Source organism: Neoarius graeffei, chromosome 12 (assembly GCF_027579695.1).
Source record: "Neoarius graeffei isolate fNeoGra1 chromosome 12, fNeoGra1.pri, whole genome shotgun sequence".
Classification (NCBI taxonomy): domain Eukaryota; kingdom Metazoa; phylum Chordata; class Actinopteri; order Siluriformes; family Ariidae; genus Neoarius; species Neoarius graeffei.
This window is the reverse complement of record NC_083580.1, coordinates 76,086,665-76,109,096: the sequence shown is the minus strand read 5'-3', so window position 1 is coordinate 76,109,096 and position 22,432 is coordinate 76,086,665. Positions and strand designations below refer to the sequence as shown.

The following is a 22,432-nucleotide window of genomic DNA, read 5'->3' as shown; positions in this document are numbered from 1 at the left end:
GGTCTCATTTTTTTTACATCAGAACAACCGATGATTTTAACGGGGTGTGCACACTTTTTATATCCACTGTAGACACATTTAGCTCTTCTTATTAATCTATAGGACAAATAGGGCTAAAGAACCTGAACACTATTGACATATTCCTACTGCCTATTACGCATTACATATGATTGCATTAACTCAACCAGTGCCGCAGTGATGAGTCAATAAATGTGGTAATGAATGAGGGGTGAAATGGTGCAACACTGACTCTGAGCAGCGAGGGTCATGATGAGACTCTGAGCCTGCTGGTGATGGTGAGACGCCTGGGACAGGCTGTGGATGTTAGTCAGGGTGCTCACAGGGGGCAAGACCCCACCCGAGGCTGAAATCTGGACACACACAAAGTAGACAAGAATAATGCTTGGGTTCTTTACTCCTTATAGAAAAAATACCCTGTGTACCTTCGAGCACTGAGGAAGAGCAGCCTGAGGTGAGGAAACACAGCAGTGAGTCATGTTTATTAGAGGCTCATTCACCAGCCATAAAGCTCAGTAATGATATTATGGTGCTATGTTCTCTGCCCACACATTCTCCAGTTCACACAAAACAAGACGCACGGCGTTGTCTGAGAAATAACTTTTATAACACCAAATACAAGCAACTGGCCTAAAGTTGAAAATGCTCGTACCACTCGGAAGTCCGATCGAAGAACCCAAAAAGCACAAACTTCATGAGTGAACTGGGATCGGATCAATTTTTCGAAAGAAGTCGAATCATTTATTACATGTCAATCCTATTCTATTCAAATAGCATGGTGTTAGAAGCAGGCGTGGTTTAATGACTGCAGAATGTGGCATACAGAGCATTCGAGTGAAGGTCGAATGAAGGTCAAATGAAGGACACAGTGATGTGCATCACATGCTTGCGACACAATGTTGATATTTAACGTACACTACCGTTCAAAAGTTTGGGGTCACCCAGACAATTTTGTGTTTTCCATGAAAAGTCACACTTTTATTTACCACCATAAGTTGTAAAATGAATAGAAAATATAGTCGAGACATTTCTCTGGCCATTTTGAGCATTTAATCGACCCCACAAATGTGACGCTCCAGAAACTCAATCTGCTCAAAGGAAGGTCAGTTTTATAGCTTCTCTAAAGAGCTCAACTGTTTTCAGCTGTGCTAACATGATTGTACAAGGGTTTTCTAATCATCCATTAGCCTTCTGAGGCAATGAGCAAACACATTGTACCATTAGAACACTGGAGTGAGAGTTGCTGGAAATGGGCCTCTATGGAGCACTTGCATGTGACGCCACAGCCGATCCAGATTGTGACAGACACCGTCTTGTCGGTCAAACGCCATATTCCGCCTTCTACTTCTGGTTCTACTTCTGCTTCTACTTCTAGAAAACCCTATATACAATTCTACTACAACGGCTGCGGCTACAAGCTCTCCCTACCTGTGCACGTTTTTTATGTTTTTTGTGTGCATTTTTGCGTGTTGTTCGTCTGTACCGGACTTCAATATCCACTACAACCGTATGGACTTACTGGACATTGGTTTCCAGCAGAAAATGACGGTTTGTAGCGATTTCCATCGCATGCACAACATTCCGGACGAGATAGCGAGACCAGCGGGGTCTCCGTGGATTGTTATCAGGTCTGGCAGGCGAAGGAGGCGGCGCCGGGAGCGGAAGCAAAAGCGAGGCTGCAGGCAGAGCCGGCCTGTTGACTAAGCTCAGAAAACAGCCACTCAAACCTCCACTGCCAAGCCTCTATCTCTCCAACACCAGATCCATGGTAAACAAGACGGACGATTTGGAATTACAGCTGGAATTACCTTATTCTATTCTATAATCGGCTGGTCAGTGCTATACTCAATACTTAAGTGACTTACCCGTCCAATGAGGATTGTTATTTTCTTGTCTACAAGATGCCACATCTAAGTCGCTGACAAATCCTGAATTTCTGTAAAGATAACTGTCCAGAGATTTATAAGCATGCAATGCTTCACCACTGAACAGCAAGGGAAAGTTAATGAGGTAATTATACACGTCTGGGTGTTCCACCTCTGGCAGTTCCATATCCACTGATATGGAACTGCCAGAGGTGAAAACTCCGTCCGGTAAGCCATAAGGGTCACTAATCTGTAGGTCGTTTATTTTAGACATATATCTAGTTATCTGTTCATTAGAAAAATGAGCCGTGTAGTCCGTCAGTTGAAATTGATCCATTCTGTACACGAGTGCAGCAGTATTCAGCGGTGTTTTTTACCGACAAGATGGCAGCTGTTAACTTTCCGGTCACGTGACTGCAAGATCTCTATACACCTATGTAGATATTGCACCAAAAACCAGACATTTGCAGCTAGAATAGTCATTTACCACATTAGCAATGTATAGAGGGTATTTCTGATTAGTTTAAAGTGATCTTCATTGAAAAGAACAGTGCTTTTCTTTCAAACATAAGGACATTTCAAAGTGACCCCAAACTTTTGAACGGTAGTGTATATCCTGAAGAAATGTTTTTTTCCTGTCCGACTGTCTTAACTGACCATCTGCTTTTACTGAGCACTTGCATTTTATTGAAAAAGTGTAAAATATGAGTAGTGATGTCACAATATTTGTACTGATTTAGACCAGTCACGAGTGATATTCGTCAGCTAGCTAGCTTCTAAAGCTAAAAGAACCAACATGCGAAACTAACTTCGCTATCAAACTGTTAGGGTTCGGAGAATCCCTTTAAAAATATATTCCAATATTATTCTATCCACATTCACTGGATATGAGCAATCGTGCGCTCTGATTGGCTACTCTACTACTCAGATATCAGCTCATATACCGTGAGCAGAGAAAAACAAACTGGCGGAGCGTGTTGCTGAACCAACCGAGGATGAAATATAAACTCTACTCGAAAACAAAACCCAAAAAATTTACAAAAAAAAGCGCCACAAAATATGGAACGAAAGTATTTGATGGTAAGCTCGTAATTTTTTTATTTTTCAAGAATTATTATTATCATCATCATCGCATTTTTCACAAATTGCTCCTGTCATTTCGCCGGTTTGTTTACATTCGAAGAGGAAATTATTTTGTCGGACGTTTTGTATAAAGTTTTTATTGATCGAATTTGCAAAAAGTAAAAATGTTGTTTCTCAAAATCCCGTGAATGTGGATAGAACGAAACAGTAATTCCACTCAATCTTGTCGTACACGGCTTATAGACAACTCCTCGGCGCTTCATCGGTTATCGGCTCATGTATGCCTCGATTTCGTGGAATAACTGTTAAATAATTACTAATTGCCTGTTAAAAAATGCAGTCAGTAATCTAATCCAAGTTCAACATCCCTATATTAAAGTAATGCGACTTGATCAATTTGTTGCTTTTGGATTAAATCAGATGTCCTTGGACGATGACGGCGTTTACACAGCTGGAAGGCGTAACTTACACTGTAATAAATGTCATGCTCGGTCACTTTTCTGCTTTAAAGGCAAAATAATGGTGAAATTTCCACCCAGTGAAAGAATTTTTTCCGTGAGAGGCCATGAGAATGAATTAGCAACTCTAAGATTAGCTCTGATTTCACTCGAGACCAGAGAGGTGTTTAACGGAATACAGTTACCTTTTTCTATCTTAATTACATAACGCTGTTCCATGTATTACGGTTAGTGATGAGAAAACCTTGTGTATATTTGGACAGGATTGGGATTTTGGGTCCGATTCGTGCCTTCTGAAAATCGAAAAGGCGTTCCAGATTCGAAGCTGAACCTATTATCCTCTGCCCAAATAATCCTGGAGTGTGAGAGGTTTACAGACGTAACAACACTGACTCGATCCGAGCCTAAATATCAAACGTGCAAAACAGAAGAGATGTGACTGAGGGGGAAAAAAAAAAAGATATTCAGTACCAGTCAAAAGTTTGTATACCCCTACTCTAGTCATTCATAGATTGATCTGTATTTTGTATTTTCTACATTGTAAAACAATACTGAAGACATCAAAACTATGAAATAACATTTGGAACATATATGCAATTATGTGGTAAATTAAAAAAGTGTTAAAAAAAGTTTGATATTTTAGATTCTTCAAAGTATCCAGCGTTTACCCTGATGACATTTTGCACATTATTAGCATTATCTTAACCAGCTTCATGATGTCACCTGGAATGCTTTCCAATTAACAGGTATGTCTCATCAAAAGTTAATTAGTGGATGAGTTTCTTGCCTTCTTAATGTGTTTGAGATCAAATAGTAAATAGTAAATATACGAAATAAATCAGTTAATAGCCCTATTCGACAAATCTAGTACTTCATATTATTCTATTCACGTTCACTGAATATGAGCAATCGCACGCTCTGATTGGCTACTCTACTACTCAGATATCAGCTCATATACCGTGAGTAGAGAAAAACAAAATGGCAGAGCGCATGGATTAAAGCAAAAAAAAATTATTTGACTGAAAATTTACGGGGGGCGGCACGGTGGTGTAGTGGTTAGCGCTGTCGCCTCACAGCAAGAAGGTCCGGGTTCGAGCCCCGTGGCCGGCGAGGGCCTTTCTGTGCAGAGTTTGCATGTTCTCCCCGTGTCCGCGTGGGTTTCCTCCGGGTGCTCCGGTTTCCCCCACAGTCCAAAGACATGCAGGTTAGGTTAACTGGTGACTCTAAATTGAGCGTAGGTGTGAATGTGAGTGTGAATGGTTGTCTGTGTCTATGTGTCAGCCCTGTGATGACCTGGCGACTTGTCCAGGGTGTACCCCGCCTTTCGCCCGTAGTCAGTTGGGATAGGCTCCAGCTCGCCTGCGACCCTGTAGAAGGATAAAGCGGCTAGAGATAATGAGATGAGAAGAGAAAATTTACAGGGGGGGTTATGGGTAGCCTGTGAAATCCCATGCTGCTTTGCACAATCGTTCCGATCTGAAAAGACAGCATGGAAACTATGGTCTAAAGGCTCGCCTGAGTTAGGGAGCCAATCAGAGAGTGGGGAGGGGTGGAAAGACGGTGACGCGTACTACTCGACAAACGGAAGCTTGTAGTTTATTTGGGACTGTTTACGGATGTCCAAATACGGAGGGTCCAGCTTCTCTCATATTTGTCTTGCACAAACGGCAGTAATCGTTCGGTGCCATTGTTTTCCTGTTTTTGTTTTGCCTTCTCTTTCTCTTTCCTTCTCTTCTTCACCTCTTCGTCTTCTTCGTCGCTCTAACCCGGGTACAACTGCCATGATTGGCCATGGGCTACGTATACGCCAAATGATAGACATTCGCAACGTCCAATAAACGGCCGTTGACAATCATAAACCACACCTCCCCTACGAGAAATTCAATAGGCGGATTCCAGACCATATTTCACTTGTGATATGGTCTGGTGTTAACCAGACTAGGTTATGGGTGGGTTTCGATGAAATTCTGAGAATGGTTAACTTAGAACTGATAACTTTATTATCAATTAATTAATGGATTAATATATTCAATTTATTGCACTTTCTTTCCATTGCTTCTGTATATATTTTTTTTTTTTGTGGCAAACCACACAAATGCAAGCGCCTGGAATGTTTAGTTTTTTGCACTATGAACTAAATTGCTTTCCGTTTTCACCTATTTCGTACAGCCGAGCCCACCTCCACTTGTTTTTTACACCTTTATCGATGGCAGACACATCAGTGCCTTCTTTCATGTAAAGTGCATCCATGCTGCCGAAACCGAAAGCAGAATGACGTGCTCCTCTATGCTCGACGTCAATATAGAAAAAAGTTTGGATCTTCACTTAAATTAAAATTGGGGTTTGACCTTACTTTGTGTTGAATACGACTTCAAAAACAATTCAAGATTTTATTAAGAGAAATATTGTGGCCAACACGAGTGTTAAGTTACCTAAAAGATCGCGTGAAGTTGGCTGCTATATACTTTGCGTTCGTTCTCATTTTCCTCCATCATTTCATCGGCCAGAAACAGATGTTTTGACGTAATTTAACTTAGTAGGCTATGATTATTATTTAACCGTAGTCTTCTAGACATTTTGACTGTTTGGGGCATTGAACGCTGGTGTATGATTTTCAGGGAATAAAGTTTAGCGCATGTCGGAACATCATTGCGCTCGCAGCCTCCAACTCCTCAAACGTCCTTTAAATTGTGATATAACGTAGGCTATAAGGCACGGTTCTAACATACCTTACACACTGGCCTAACGAAAATAATAATTGTTGGGGCGTCTGCTGATTTGTTAGTTATAAATTTAGGTCTAATTACTTCTGACAGTCTGCAAGCATTGCACCGTCGGTGGTTGGTAGAAGAGAGCAACTGGACTTGCTTGAAAAGTCTTGAAGACGTTTCGCCTCTCGTCCGAAAGGCAGAGGTGGGGTCTATGACATCTATCAGCCACCTTCAATGCAGCCATCAGCATTCTGATTTGGATTCTATTATGATCCATGAGAGGATAAATACTTGATACTCCCTATTAGACAGACAGAACTGATGATGCCTTTCGGACGAGAGGCGAAACGTCTTCAAGACTTTTCAAGCAAGTCCAGTTGCTCTCTTCTACCAACCACAGATTACTATGTACCTGGACGACTGAGTATCTTCACAGATATTGCACCGTCGGGTCTTCAAGTCTGGCTGAAGCAGAGGAGCAGGCTTTCCGGGGTTTATTTTTTCTTTTTTTTTTTTTAACATGCTCTATTTCTCTATGTCCAAGTTTGAACTAAGTCATTTTGGCAAGATTTAATTTAATACAAAACAGAAATGGTCAGACACAAGCACGCCAAGCACATGGGAATGTATTTTGCCAATTTTGACAGCGCGTGTTTTTTTAATGCCGCACCGTAGACAGTGAACGTTTAAACATGATCAAACATAGGAAATGAACGACACAAAGCATGGCTCAAAAACAAAAAAGTTAAATAAACCCTGCTGATAGTTGATGGTGTTGCAACACATCAGTGTTATAACCCAATGTCTACCCAACCACCCGTCATTTTAATGCTCCTCGGATCAGCACCGACCTCACATTTGGCCTTGGGAGAGTTCAGTTGACGGAAATCGGTCACACGACGGAAAACTTTAATCCATGAGAGCGTGCTGCTGAACCAACCAAAGACGAAATAAAAACTCTACTCGAAAAAAAAAAAAAACGCTCAACTAAGTAAAGAGAAACAACATCTATCATTACTTTAAGACATGAAGTGACTTTTAATTCATAAAAATAAAGAAAAAACACTGAATTTGAAGCTGTGTCCAAATTTTTAACTGGTACTGTATACGTTTTGCAGGACTTTCTTCTCAAACTTTCTGCAAAACTATCTTTGTTTTCTTTTTTGATGACGCTGGTCCACCTTGAGGTTTGTTTGGCTCTGGAGTCACATTTGCTCATGCAAGAAAAAACATTTCTGTACAATCGCCAAGTGTGTGATCCTGCACGCCGACTGAATCGTTGTTTGCTTTAGGAAAACAATCAATGACAGGATGGATCAGAAGCGGAGTTATCGTTACCACTGTCGCAAAGTGGACTATTTTCCAATGACAGCATGTACTGATGAATTTTATTCCATTTATACTTTGAAAATTTGCCAGCTATAATTAGTTTTTACTAAAGAACAATTCATTATAGTTTTCTGGTCCATGTATAATTATTAACGTTGTGTTGATTTGTCACCAAATCGGGTTTTGTTATAACAGCAAATTAAAAAATAGGAAATGCTGTGATTTTTCAATTCAGTGACTATATACAGCATTATTCTACCCACATTCACTGGATAGGAGCGATCGTGCGCTCTGATTGGCTACTCTACTACTAGGCTATCAGCTCATATACTGTGAATAGAGAAAAACAAAATGGCGGAACGTGTTGCTGAACCAACCGAGGACGAAATAAAAACTACTCAAAAACAAAACCTCAAAAAATAAAAAAAAGAGCAACAAAATATGGAATGAAAGTATTTGATGGTAAGAACATATCTTTTTTATTTTTCAAGAATTATTATTATAGCATTTTTCACAAATTGCTACTGACGTTTCGCCAGTTGGTTTACGTCCTAAGCGGAAAAGATTTTGTTGGGCATTTTGTATAAAGTAGAGTAGTATATATCAAATTTGCAAAAGATGAAATAAAAATGCTCTGTTTTTCAAAATCCAGTGAATGTGAATAGAACAAAACAGTTATTCCACTCAATCTCGTCGTACATGGATTATAGATAACTCGGTGCTACGCGCCTCGTCGGCTATCAGCTCATGTACGACTCGATTTCGTGGAATAACTGTTAAATATGTTACTCTGAATAAAAGGATGTCACGGTGTCTAAAACTTCAGCCTGATAAAAACCGTCACACGGATGCGCGATCACCTGTAGGTGATGAGACTGACAGCTGTGGCCAGATGTGGACAGTAAACACGAGCGAGACCGAGGCTTCATATGAATTTGTACAATCCCTCCATCTTGACTCACCATCTTGGCTTCCGGGGACAACAGGCTGTGACAGGGGTCCAGGCTGGGCGGAGACACCTGCTGTAACACCGACTGGCTGTTGCCATGGTGACCGATGCTCGTCGAGGATGTGACATCGCTGGATCCCTGTTGGCTGTATCTGAGTTCTGCGTTGAGAAAGAAACGTTAGTCACCGAGAGCACGAGGAAGTGTTTTTGCTTCGCAGACGGAGTCATGGTCCAATGTACCTGTACATACCTTACTATCAGCTTAATGAGTCAGTACTAAAAAACAAAAACACACCTACCTGTCAGTTCCAACCTTTCTTCAGTGTACTTTCAGTTTCTTTCTTCTAAACATTCCCTCTCTCTCTATCCCGTGATATTTCTAAATAAATCAACCCTGACAAACGTCATTTCCGTTTCTCTAATCAGTTGACCACACAAGCACACCATCTAAGATCATGGACGGCTGCAGAATACACAGTACAAGTAAACACACAGTCCTCTGACGTAACACGCAATCCGACTGCAAACATTCAATGAAATCGGCCATATTATACAGCGGTGGAGACGTTCAAGGGATAAATAACGCTTTGTAGACATATAAGAACTCATTGAGAGTTGAAAAGTTCCTAAAACTGATTCTTAAAGTGAGTGATTTGTGTGTGTGTGTGTGTGTGTGTGTGTGTGTGTGTGCGAGCGCGTTGACTCGTATCTGCCAAGCCCTGATTCCCGAGTTAACCGAAGTCTGACCCCAAGACTTTTATGTGCTCCGCTGTTAAAGGTGTCCAAAGGTGTGGCTTTGTGTGTTAACCAAGAGAGGAATTTTGAAAGAAAACACACACACACACACACACACACACACACACACACTGTTCAGTGTGCTCTCTGGCTCATTTGCCTTCCCCTTTCGAATACATTCAGCTCCAAAAATATTTGCACCCTTGTTAAAAGGGTAAAAATGTCTTTGTGGCTACTTAACTCAAGCTCACACTGAAAAATCTAGAAACACTGCATTTAGAAACACTCCACTTCCAGGCACACACACACACAAACACGTTAGTAGGTAGGCTCGCTATGTTACGTTGTCCGTCTGCATGCGTGAATCATGTATATCCCATCTAGCGTGTATACAGTGTCTACAAGGGTGCCGATAATTCTAGTAAAGCTGCAGTTGAGTAAATATTCAACAGAAACGTGCTTTTTTTAAGCGCATTCCTTTTTCTTTCTCAGCCTTTCCTTTTATTCTGTTTTTCAAGATGTAAACGTGTTAAAAAAAAACATTTTGACTGTGATAAATCTATAAAAAACACAAACACAGGCCTGGTAGTGACTCTCACTTGTATCTGGGCTGCTGTGATGGTGCTGGCTGTGTGCCGGAGGAAGTAACGGGTTCAAGCTGTGAACAGGATACGTGTCCATCGCCAGCTTCTGTCGGAAAGCCTCTTCTTTACGCCGGTTAGCGAACCAGTTATAGACGCGAACTTCTGTGACCAGGTTAGAGCCGAGACCATGAGCTTTAGACGGTGACACACCTCTCTGTACACACTCAGCTCTGAGAAATTAAAAAAAACACACACACACAAAATCTCATCACATTCCTGATAAATATTTTTCTAATTTCTTAGTCTGTATTTATTTTATTCCACCCAATAAGGCTAGTTCTCCATCACAAGACACCGACTAAATGCAGAGGATGGAGTCTGGTTTCCACAGAGACGTATGCTGCCATTCTAAACACCTCCGTGACACAGACATGACCTCAGACAATCATCAAGGAGACAGTAATCCTCGCAGGCAATTATTACACGCTCTTGGACTGTGTTTCGGGATTGTGTGACGTACTGCAGCGTACCTGTTGCATTCCTCCACCAGCGCTTCTCTCTCCTCCTTGCTGGGGTTCTTCTGCCTCTCGTAAGCCTTGTACAGGATCTCCTGAGACGCCGGTCCCCATTTGAAGCGGTTCCGCCGCAGTCTTTTGGAGCCCGGAATGCCTTCGTCCGTGACGGTCCCTGACGCAGAGCTCGTGTTCTGCCCACCGTGGTGGAATTCTGGGAAAAAAAACAGGACCTGATCCTGACTGCCTGAGTCACTGGAGCCCTGAACACGGTCAAACTCTGTGAAAATAAGACATGATATATCACAAGGTATACCGAGAATGTAAGCGTTGCAACGTGCTTTGGATCAAACGACAAGAAATAATACAGTACGTTCTAGGATCATTACATTATTATATGTTATTGGGGAATTATTCATATGACATAGTATAATAATATATAAAAAACAGACAAAAGCTAGTTTATGAAACTTGATCCATAACCCCACCATTTTAGAGCATGATAAGGATAATGGCTGACTTACGCCGGTCAATCTCTCGTTGTTTCTGGACATACCAGGCGTACAGCGAGGCTCGTTTGGTAGTTTTCATGGGCGTTCCTTTGTTCAGGTGCTGCGAGAGGTGAGACTGATTCAAACCTGTCACGTCCACCACCTCGCGCTGAGGAATGTTGTGCTGCTGCATGTAGCTTTTAATAGTGCGAGCTGCGCGCCATGGGTCCTCACTACCATCGAACACAGAACAAACAATAATCAGGGATCATAGGGATACAATTACTACTTCTACCACTACTACTAGTCTAAAAGTCTTAGGTACATGTAAAGAAATACTGTGGACCAAAAATGACTTAAATAATGAAATTAAATGTTTCAACATTAAAAAAATACTATAAGTAGTAAGCAGCAAGCCATAATAAATGAAACAAAGTCAATATGTAGTGTGAGACCAATTCTGCATTGCTTTAAAAACAAGTTCAACCGTGAGCTACTGGTCACTTACGTATCGCCCCCCCCCCCCCCCTCGCTTATATCAGAACGCAAGCAATCGAAGGAATCTCATCTCATCTCATCTCATTGTCTCTAGCCGCTTTATCCTGTTCTACAGGGTCGCAGGCAAGCTGGAGCCTATCCCAGCTGACTACGGGCGAAAGGCGGGGTACACCCTGGACAAGTCGCCAGGTCATCACAGGGCTGACACATAGACACAGACAACCATTCACACTCACATTCACACCTACGCTCAATTTAGAGTCACCAGTTAACCTAACCTGCATGTCTTTGGACTGTGGGGGAAACCGGAGCACCCGGAGGAAACCCACGCGGAGCAATCGAAGGAATAGGACACTTATTATGAATGTTGACTTCAACCAATAATGAACCCTGAGATGAGTCAGTAAAGAGCAGCGTCTCTCCCCAGGGATTTCAAACAGCATCCTGGTAAACCGTCATTCTGAAATAGCATTTTGCTTCTTGAAGTAGCGTCAAAATCCACGCTAGATGTTTCGTAAATACATTCAGTCGGTAAACAGGAAGTCGATGTGCGACAGGCCTGAAAATGGTATACACGGTATAGAACCCCAAGCTGGAGCTCAATACCAAATATCAAGCAGTTGTGACTTGTAGTTGCTGAGAAAACTGTTAGGAAAATTTTGTAAATCCACGCTATATGTTTTGTAAATACATTCAGTCGGTAAACAGGAAGTCGATGTGCGACAGACCTGAAAATGGTATACACGGTATAGAACCCCAAGCTGGAGCTCGCTACCAAATATCAAGCAGTTGTGATTTCTAGTTGCTGAGAAAAGTGTTAGGAAAATTTTGTAAATCCACGCTATAGGTTTTGTAAATACATTCAGTCGGTAAACAGGAAGTCGATGTGCGACAGACCTGAAAATGGTATACACGGTATAGAACCCCAAGCTGAAGCGCAATACCAAATATCAAGCAGTTGTGATTTGTAGTTGCTGAGAAAACTGTTAGGAAAATTTTGTAAATCCACGCTATATGTTTTGTAAATACATTCAGTCGGTAAACAGGAAGTCGATGTGCGACAGACCTGAAAACGGTACACACGGTATAGAACCCCAAGCTGAAGCTCAATACCAAATATCAAGCAGTTGCGATTTCTAGTTGCTGAGAAAACTGTTAGGAAAATTTTGTAAATCCACGCTATAGGTTTTGTAAATACATTCAGTCGGTAAACAGGAAGTCGATGTGCGACAGACCTGAAAATGGTATACACGGTATAGAACCCCAAGCTGAAGCTCAATACCAAATATCAAGCAGTTGTGACTTGTAGTTGCTGAGAAAACTGTTAGGAAAATTTTCTAAATCCACGCTATAGGTTTTGTAAATACATTCAGTCGGCAAACAGGAAGTCGATGTGCGACAGACCTGAAAATGGTACACACGGTATAGAACCCCAAGCTGAAGCTCTGTACCAAGTGGCTATGATTTGGTGTTTCGGACGGACAGAGGTAAACCAGTATACCCCCTTTCCTTCGGAGCGGAGGTATAACAATAGGGGGCCTAAGACTTTTGCACAGTACTGTATATATACTGTACATACTAGATGTTATACACTACAAAAAAAAACAACTAAGATCCGTGTACAGTAAACAGTTTATTATGACGCTTTGCTTTGATGCTTTGCTTAATAAATGTAATATCCAATCATCTGTCACCCACAACTGCATAAAATCTATTCATTTTTCTTTTCTTGTGAAAATATTAACATATACCAACATACACGTATTACCTAAACCTTCAATAAGTACTTTAAGTATTATTACATATTTATTAGTATTACCGCAAATAATATTGTAAATCTACACTTCGGTAATAACAATACTCTATCAGGTGATATAAGATGTATTATAATATACTGTATAAACCTACAGGTCGTTTATTTCAGATTACATTCTACACACCGTGAATTATTCTTTCAGCATCAATCATGTTCATCAAGCGATCATTCTTTTATTATTACTATTGTTATTATTACAGAAAATATTTCTTTGTCGTGTCTTTAGGCTACAATAATAAACTTAATTGACAATATATGTATACATACGCATGTGTTACATTATTACGTAATGTTTACATACATAAGATTTAGTCTGTAATATGAAATATTCATTTACAGCGTACAGCTAAATGTTCTCACTTGAATACGATCACTGTGTTTTGTCGTCCAAAGCAGGCCGTTAGCCACAGTGAATGTATTCTTATGTACGCAGGAATTATTTAATAAATCTGTAGAATTAGGAATATTTAATAAAAATACAGTAGTATTAAAAAAGAACAGGAATGGATATCATTTTAAAAACAAACAAGGAAACAAACAAACAAACAAAAAGCTTTTCGAAATCGTTAGGTTAAATCCATCTGGTTTCCTGGTTATTCAGTACATTTTCTGGAAAACAGTTTTTCCTGGTGTTACTTTTCACCGCTACTGAAAAACGCACCTCAGAACACTACAGTGTGTGTGAGGGAGGTATTGTGGTGGTGGTAATAATAATAATAATAATAATAATAATAATAATAATAATAATAGAATCTGTATTACAGCGGCTCAGTATGGACAACTGATGTTTGTTTGAAGAAACAAGATCTCAAAAGCGTGTTGATTAATGTACACAGCTTTAGACAATGAATAACAGACGTCCTTTCTCTCCAATCAAGAGACTGTGTATCCTTCCGTTTACGATTTATAGAAATAAATTAACAAACACAGCTGCACGTGGTGGCGCGCCGAGTGCAGAAACACTCACAGTCTTCACCAGAGACATGGATCGAGACTGAAAACCAAAATTAAAAAGAAAAAAAAAAACCCAGGGTCTTTAATTTCATACAATCAGGAGCATGTGACAGTTTCAGGTCTGAAACTCAGACGACGAAAAAAAGGCCACGGTGATGAACACGGGCGCGAACTGGACGCAGCGGGGCGTTCGTGATGCATTGAACACGCTCGTTCATCTTTAAATCATCTTTGGTCGATGATTTATTTTGCGTTCGCTTTGGTCTCAACTAGTAATCTGATTATATTTTAAGAAGCAGAATCAAATAACAACAGAAAAATAAATAAATAAATAAAAACTGCAGGAGCGTGCGGGAATTGTCCAGAACTCCTTCGAGAGAAAGCAGGAGTGGGAGTAAAAAAGATCCGATATCGATGTCATCATAAACTATGTTACGGTACACTTTTCTGAGAGATCATGCATACCGTGATATGCATGTTTGTTTTTTTCTATTAAATTGAACAATTTTATATAATTTATAACGATAAACTGACTTGAAGCAGCTGATGTTAAAATGATGTACCTCATCTTTAAAACTGTAAAAATTTTAAATTGTAAAAAAATAACTCTTTTCAGTGTTCAACATTTTTAATCATTTTTTTTAATAAATAAAAATGCTTATTTTAAATTTTAAAATAAAAATAAAATGCATTGGAAATGTGTCTATTCAGAATATTAATAATCAGTCATTTATTATTATTTATAAAAGTTTTCTTGAAAACGCAACACCACTTATATAACTTTGTAAGCAAACCTATACATCGTGACACGTCTCGTATCGCAGAAACCCGTTAACGAATCGCGATATGATTTTTTTTTCTACAACAAGCAAAAAGGAGAAGAAGAAAAAAAAAACAGTTGATAAAAATAAATATTAAAATATTCCCAATGTACTAATGTAGATATTAAACAGAAAATAGGTGATATGTGAAGTTTGGAGACGAGTCAATGCTGTAAGAGTTAATTAAAGTTATAAAAAAAAAAGAATAATAAATTAATATTGTTAAAGTAATAAATATACCCTGTATGTGTCAGTTTAATGCATTTTGGTGAATTTGGTATCAGTGCTCGTTCAACACCGTAAGATTGAATCAACTTTAATTCAACACTATATAAAATAACAAATAAAAAACTTAATTCAGCATTAGAGGTTCTGACAAAAACACACTTTTCTCTATTGCTTTATTGTGTTACTATGATTTTACTTTATGACACAGACACGGGTCTCAGTGTCTGAACCAGGATACTACCGTGACTTTACTATGGTACTGGATGTACCATGTTTATTACATGGTTTATATTTATTACATATTCAATCACGATAGGCCCGCTACTAGCCCAGGTTTTTACTACGTCTACTCTTCTGAAGGAACTAAGCTCGTCACACCTTTGTGTCTGTATAAAGTTAGATTAAGAATTATGTTATGTGTAAAAAAAAAAAAAAAGGTTTTTATTCAATGACAGGTCGACATTCTTCAAAATAAAGTTCTTACTGTGTATTCAAACAGAGATGTGTTTTTAAAAAGGCTATGTTTGAGTAATACTTTATTTTAAGTAACACTTCTTCAAATGACGGGTTATTTATGATCATGCTACTTGTTATTGGACACTAGTAACCCGTTTATTCACTGTGTATTACTTTTTATTCATAACGACCTGCACTAGTGACGAAGAACTACATTATTAGCTGTGATCATTCTCAAACACTTTCCTAAAACTTCGACGCTACTGAGAACGAATCAATAATCTAAATTCACATCTTATTTCTTTTACATTCAGCATCAAGTGACTGGCATTTATTAAAAATATCTTACTGATAACTACAATTCTACTTCAGAATATAATATTTATTAGTATACAGTATTATACTGCATTTATTCAACTTTTATTAGGGCTTAACTAAATATTCCAGCTATTAATTCATACTCTGTAGTTTGTAGAACAATAAGGAATGAATCGATTGTACTGTACAAGTGTATTATCAACTAATAACGCAATAATTAATCACTGTTATCTAACAGATGTGTAATTATGGAGCAAATACATAGTGAATAAGGATTTACGCAAAGAAATGGACATTAATTAACCGCTATATTGGCTGTCCCAAAAGTCTGGATCCATAGGCAGTTATTTATTTATTTAAATGCAGATATTACAACAAATGCTCAAATTGATGGATGGCCTTAGATTTCACAACACCTGCGTGTGTATAAGCTGAATATGAAAACGCTGAACGGTTCTTAATGCATCAGAACTGATCTTGTTGCATCACATAAGTAATGAAGGCACATAAATAATTGCCTATGGATCCAGACTTTAGGACGTCATGGATGTGTGTTCTTGAAGGTAAAGTGTTACTCAGGTAAGTAAGTGAGTAGGTAAGTAGGAGAGAAGACATTATTTAGTGTTTGTAGTGTGTTTGGCATTGGTGTTTGTAGTCAAGTCAGTTTATTTGTAGAACACTTTTAACAACAGACACTGTCACAAAGCAGCTTTACAGAAAAAGAAAGACTTTAAACAGGTGAAGAAACAAACATTTATCCTGAATGAAGTTATTTATCCCTGTGTGTTTGGTGTATGTAGTGTATTTGGTGTTTGTAGTATGTGTGGTGTTGATGTTCGTAGTGGGTTTCATATTTGTAGTGTGTCTGGTGTTTCGTGTTTGTAGTGTGTTTTGTGTTCGTGTTTGTGTATATAGTATATTTGGTGTTTGTAGTGTATTCTGTATTTGTAGTGTGTGTGGTGTTTGTAATGCATTTGGTGTTTGTAGTGTGCTTGTGTTTGTAGTGCATTTGGTGTTTAATGTAGTTGGTGTTTGTTGTGTGTTTGTGTTTGTAATGTATTTGGTGCTTGTAGTGTGTTTGGTGTTTGTCACGTGTTTGTAGTTTGAAGTGTGTCTGTGTTTGTAATGTATTTGGCATTTGTAGTATGTTTGGTGTTTGTAGTGTGTTCAGTGTTTGTAGTGTGTTTGGTGTGTTTAGTGTGTTTGTAGTGTGTTTGGTGTTTGTAGTGTGTTTGCAGTGTGTTCGGTGTTTGTAGTGTGTTTCTAGTGTGTTTGTAGTGTGTTTGGTGTTTGTAGTGTGTTTGCAATGTATTTGGTATTTGTAGTGTGTTTGGTGTTTGCAGTGTGTTTGTAGTGTGTTTGGTGTTTGTAGTGTGTTTGCAGTGTGTTCGGTGTTTGTAGTGTGTTTGTAGTGTGTTCAGTGTTTGTAGTGTGTTTGGTGTTTGTAGTGTGTTTGGTGTTTGTAATGTGTTTGCAGTGTGTTCGGTGTTTGTAGTGTGTTTGCAGTGTGTTCGGTGTTTGTAGTGTGTTTGCAGTGTGTTCGGTGTTTGTAGTGTGTTTGGTGTTTGTAGTGTGTTTGCAGTGTGTTTGGTGTTTGTAGTGTGTTTGTAGTATGTTCGGTGTTTGTAGTGTGTTTGGTGTTTGTAGTGTGTTTGCAATGTATTTGGTATTTGTAGTGTGTTTGGTGTTTGTAGTGTGTTTGCAGTGTGTTTGCAATGTATTTGGTATTTGTAGTGTGTTTGGTGTTTGTAGTGTGTTTGTAGTGTGTTTGGTGTTTGTAGTGTGTTTGTAGTGTGTTTGGTGTTTGTAGTGTGTTTGGTGTTTGTAGTGTGTTCGGTGTTTGTAGTGTGTTTGAAGTGTGTTTGGTGTTTGTAGTGTGTTTGTAGTGTGTTTGGTGTTTGTAGTGTGTTTGTAGTGTGTTCGGTGTTTGTTTGTAGTGTGTTCGGTGTTGGTGTGAGCTGTGGTGAGCTGAGTGTGGTGAAGTATTGCAGTGAAATGCGCGCTCACGCCAGCATGCGCTCCACCATGGCGCGCTGCTCGTTCGCCTCCTCGGTGTTGAGCGCCTGCAGCTCTCTCAGGATGGGCGGCGTGTCGAAATCCTCCCCGGACTCGGAGCCTTCATCCCCGGACACTTTACTCCCTCTGGCCTGCAGGGTCATGTACACCGGCTTGGAGTCCGTGTCGCTGGCGCTGTTGGCGCTGGCCGGGGATAGCGGCTTCTCGGTTTTGATCGGGAAACCGGGCGCGCGCGGCTCGAGGTCGTGTAGCGCCCGCACGAGCTCATCCTTGGTCAGTCCCGAGTCCAACAAGGCGCTCAGTAACTCCTGCTGAAGAGACGTCAACTGCGACACCATGTCAGCGAACATGAAGCCGGCGCAGAGGAGATCCCGCAACTCGGGGACGCGCGGCGGGGCTGAGAGAGAGAGAGAGAGAGAGAGAGAGAGACTGCTCTGGACTCGTGAGCGTGGTGTGATAACGCACCTGCCGAGGGGGCGGAGCAACTTGTGCTGTGGGCGGGGCTAACGCACAACCGCAAATTCCACACCTCTGCCTTCTCCTCTGTTGCTACTGATCATGCATTCATCAGCAGAACAGACCTATTTAAAGTTTGTTGACACCTGTCCATCACACCCATCAATGGCTCTTCTTCACCATGGCTTAGTATTCTGTAGCATTACAGTCTCCCTTTTCTACTCCACGAAGACTCGAGTGTCCTGCAGACTGAACTCAAGCCCACTGAACACCTGTGGGATGAACTGGAACCTTCTCAACATCCGTACCTGAGCTCACTAACGCTCTTATGGCTGAATGAACACAAATCCCCACAGCGACGCCCCAAAATCTAGTGGAAATCCTTCCCAGAAGAGTGGAGCTGATTATTAGAGCAAATGAGGACTGAATTTGGATCAGGATGCTCAACAAGGACATGACTGTGACAGTCAGGTGTCTACACTGTAAAAAAAATAGTTGAGAATACTTGAAATTTCAAGGCAACCGTCTGCATTAAGAATTTTATGTTTTGCCAACGATGTGCCCATGATAATCCAAACTATGATAAAACTGTTATCTTTATTAAGAATTCTTAATTAAGTCAATTTTCAATTCCTCATTCTGCCAACATAGATTTCTCTTTTTGCTGAACAGTGGCATTCACAGTAGTACAAAAAGGCAATTGAGGTTATCACAATTTTTTTTTTTTTTAGATTTTTTTGGGGCTTTTTTCACCTCTATTTGGATAGGACAGCGTAGAGACAGGAAATGAGCAGGAGAGAGAGAGACGGGGAGGGATCGGGAAATGACCTCGGGTCGGAACCGAACCCGGATTCCCGGATTTATGGTATGGCACCTTATCCACCTGAGCCACAACGCCCCTGAGGTTATCACAATTTATCATTAAACTATACATGCCTTTTTTCATTGTTCTACACAATTACAAAACTTCAATATTGAAATAAAGTTTTTAAAACCCACATCATGGGTATGGTGTCGTGGCTCAGGTGGATAAGGCGCCATACCATAAATCCGGGGACCCGGATTCGATTCCGACCCGAGGTCATTTCCCGATCCCTCCCTGTCCCTGTCTCCCGCTCGTTTCCTGTCTCTACACTGTCCTATCCAAATAAAGGTGAAAAAAGTCTGATAACCTCAATTGCCTTTTTGTACTACTGTGAATGCCACTGTTCAGCAAAAAGAGAAATCTATGTTGGCAGAATGAGGAATTGAAAATTGACTTAATTAAGAATTCTTAATAAAGATAACAGTTTTATCATAGTTTGGATTATCATGGGCACATCATTGGCAAAACATAAAATTCTTAATACAGACTGTTGCCTTGAAATTTCAAGTATTCTCAACTATTCTTTTTTTACAGTGTACAAACTTTTGGCCATGTAGTGTATATGAGGCAAGTTTGATCACAAATATGATTTCTTCATATAAAATGATAACAGTGGGGCATTTATTTTGTATTTAAAGTCATTGGCTGTCGAAAGACCTACTGTACCTGTTCACCAAGCACTTAAATTCGCAAATACTTGCCTTGTGTTTTTCAGATCTCCCAAAGCAGGTTTTCAGACTGATGGGTCTCACTGTCAGGCCCGGCTCCAGCTCACAGCTGTAAAAGCGAGTCAGTGCTTTTGTCAGAGTAAAGAATGAGCTCTCTCGGTCTCTCTCTCTCTCTCACACAATTTCATGGGAAAATACTCCATATTATTTTTAAAAAATATTTTTAAAACTCATTACCATGGTACCCTGCGATGGAGCTGATCCTGTGCTAGATTTTTCCCAAAAAGTGGGTGGGCCAGTGTGTGTGTGTGTATGTGTGTGTGTGTGTATATATATATATATATATATATATATATATATATATATATATATATATATATATTACACACACACACACACACACGAGGGTAAGTCAAAAAGTTCCAAGACCGATGTTATAATTTCAAAAGGAATTCAAAAGAATTCAAAAAAGGAATACAAAGAAGGAATTCTCCGATGGAAACATTGTTTGCAGAAGTGTTTAGACTTAAATGAAGGCTATGTAGAGAAATAGCTTTGTTATTTTCACAAATAAAGATTTTTTTCATTTGCCTTAGAACTTTTTGACTTACCCTCATATATAGGATATTACACGGTTGCGAGAAGATTTGAAGTTTATGTTCGAGTGGGAAATGTATATTTCACGAGTGAGCAAAGTGAACAAGTGAAAATATTTTCAACACGACAAGAAAAACTTCATATCTTCGCACCACTGTGTAATGTTCTTTATACTATATGGACACATCCATGAAAAAAAAAAGCAAGTTAATCAAAAGAAGTTTCATTTTGAACCGGTTCACCATTTTGACAACGCGCATCCAGTCAGCGAGAAAACACTGGGAGTGACATCATCGGAGTGAAATATCAGGAATTATTATACATACAGGGCACTTTTACGATGGAATAAAAACGTGTTCTATTCTCTTGTAACAGGTTTCATTCATTTGGTTTGATAGCATGCAATATTGTTAGCGTATCGCTTATCCTACGTGTATTACGTCACTTTACCCAATGGAGAATGAGCGTTGAATATGGTTTACGATATTGCATGGTTGTCAAGACAACATGACGTCACACGTCGGAGATGTAAAACTTCCACGCTAGCGAGCGACTGGGACAATTTGTTAACAAACATGGCCGCCAGGTTTGCTTTGTTAAATACGGAAGATTTTGAGAGAATTTTGAAGGAGAAAGACGCGTTGAACACCCGAAAGGAATGTAGTATAATAATAATAATAATAATAGGCGGCACGGTGGTGTAGTGGTTAGCGCTGTCGCCTCACAGCAAGAAGGTCCTGGGTTCGAGCTCCAGGGCCGGCGAGGGCCTTTCTGTGTGGAGTTTGCATGTTGTCCGCGTGGGTTTCCTCCGGGTGCTCCGGTTTCCCCCACAGTCCAAAGAAATGCAGGTTAGGTTAACTGGTGACTCTAAATTGACCGTAGGTGTGAATGTGAGTGTGAATGGTTGTCTGTGTCTATGTGTCAGCCCTGTGATGACCTGGCGACTTGTCCAGGGTGTACCCCGCCTTTCGCCCGTAGTCAGCTGGGATAGGCTCCAGCTTGCCTGCGACCCTGTAGAAGGATAAAGCAGCTAGAGATAATGAGATGAGAATAATAATAATGGCTGACGTTTTTTCGTGGTCTATCAGATATATTCCATTCAGCTACTCGTCTTCAACTCGTTCAGTACCATGCTAGCTGAATGGGATATATCTATCTGATATACCACTCAACGCCAGCCAATATTATTTAAATATGTCCCTCAGATCCACGATGTATTTCATATGAAAATGCGAGTTTTTCAACACGAGAAGATAAACTTCATATCTTCAAGCCGACGTGTGATTTTCTTTTTATTATATCAAGGCATTCACAAACAAAAAGGACCCAAATTTATCAAAACAATTCATCGATTTCTTCATGAGTGACATATAGAGATTTCTGTCCCGGTTTTGGTTCTCCATGTCCCGGATGGAGCTCGGATAAAAAATACGAGTGGCGTATTTCCCAGTAAAACACTCGTGTCTGTGTAATATACTGTGATACATACAGTACCAGCTGAATAATGTAACATTTATAATAATAATAATAGTAGTAATAACAGCAGTATTACTACTACTACAACTACAGATAATAATAAAAGGAAGCACAAAATTCTACATACTGAAAATCCTCTTTGAATTCTACTTTTGTTTCATTTAGTGTGTTTTACTGTACATACATGTATAAACTTCAGATAAAATAACATAAGCCTATAATTACTCCTACAATTAAATAGATAAGAAAATAAGGACAGTAAAAGTATTACTAATATTCGAATGATTAAAGTTATACTGTATAAACAACAACAACAACAACAACCACAACCACAATATCACTGATTTAATGTATAATATAAAAATGATGTAGCTTAGCGCTTATGTGAATGCGAACATTCAATTTACATTCAAGTTTTAATTGTATATACTGTAGATCACGTACACTTATGGATAAAGAATTAGTTACACATTACTATATATACAAAATATAATACTGTCCTTAGAACATCAATCAATCATGATTTAT

At 39.6% G+C, this 22,432-nt stretch overlaps 1 protein-coding gene across 1 annotated transcript in view; it reads right to left on the bottom strand.

Annotated features, from left to right (window-relative positions):
* Positions 1 to 18,207, bottom strand: part of hnf1bb (HNF1 homeobox Bb) — a 32,732-nt gene extending 14,525 nt beyond the window's left edge. The window contains exons 1-6 of the mRNA XM_060935236.1: positions 17,834 to 18,207; positions 10,769 to 10,968; positions 10,263 to 10,524; positions 9,748 to 9,962; positions 8,427 to 8,572; positions 251 to 371 (exon numbers count right to left, since the gene is read on the bottom strand). Of these exons, the coding sequence (XP_060791219.1) occupies positions 251 to 371; positions 8,427 to 8,572; positions 9,748 to 9,962; positions 10,263 to 10,524; positions 10,769 to 10,968; positions 17,834 to 18,192 (1,303 nt within the window). The 5' untranslated portion in view covers positions 18,193 to 18,207. The remainder of the gene's footprint in view (positions 1 to 250; positions 372 to 8,426; positions 8,573 to 9,747; positions 9,963 to 10,262; positions 10,525 to 10,768; positions 10,969 to 17,833) is intronic.
* Positions 18,208 to 22,432: the final 4,225 nt, after the last annotated feature.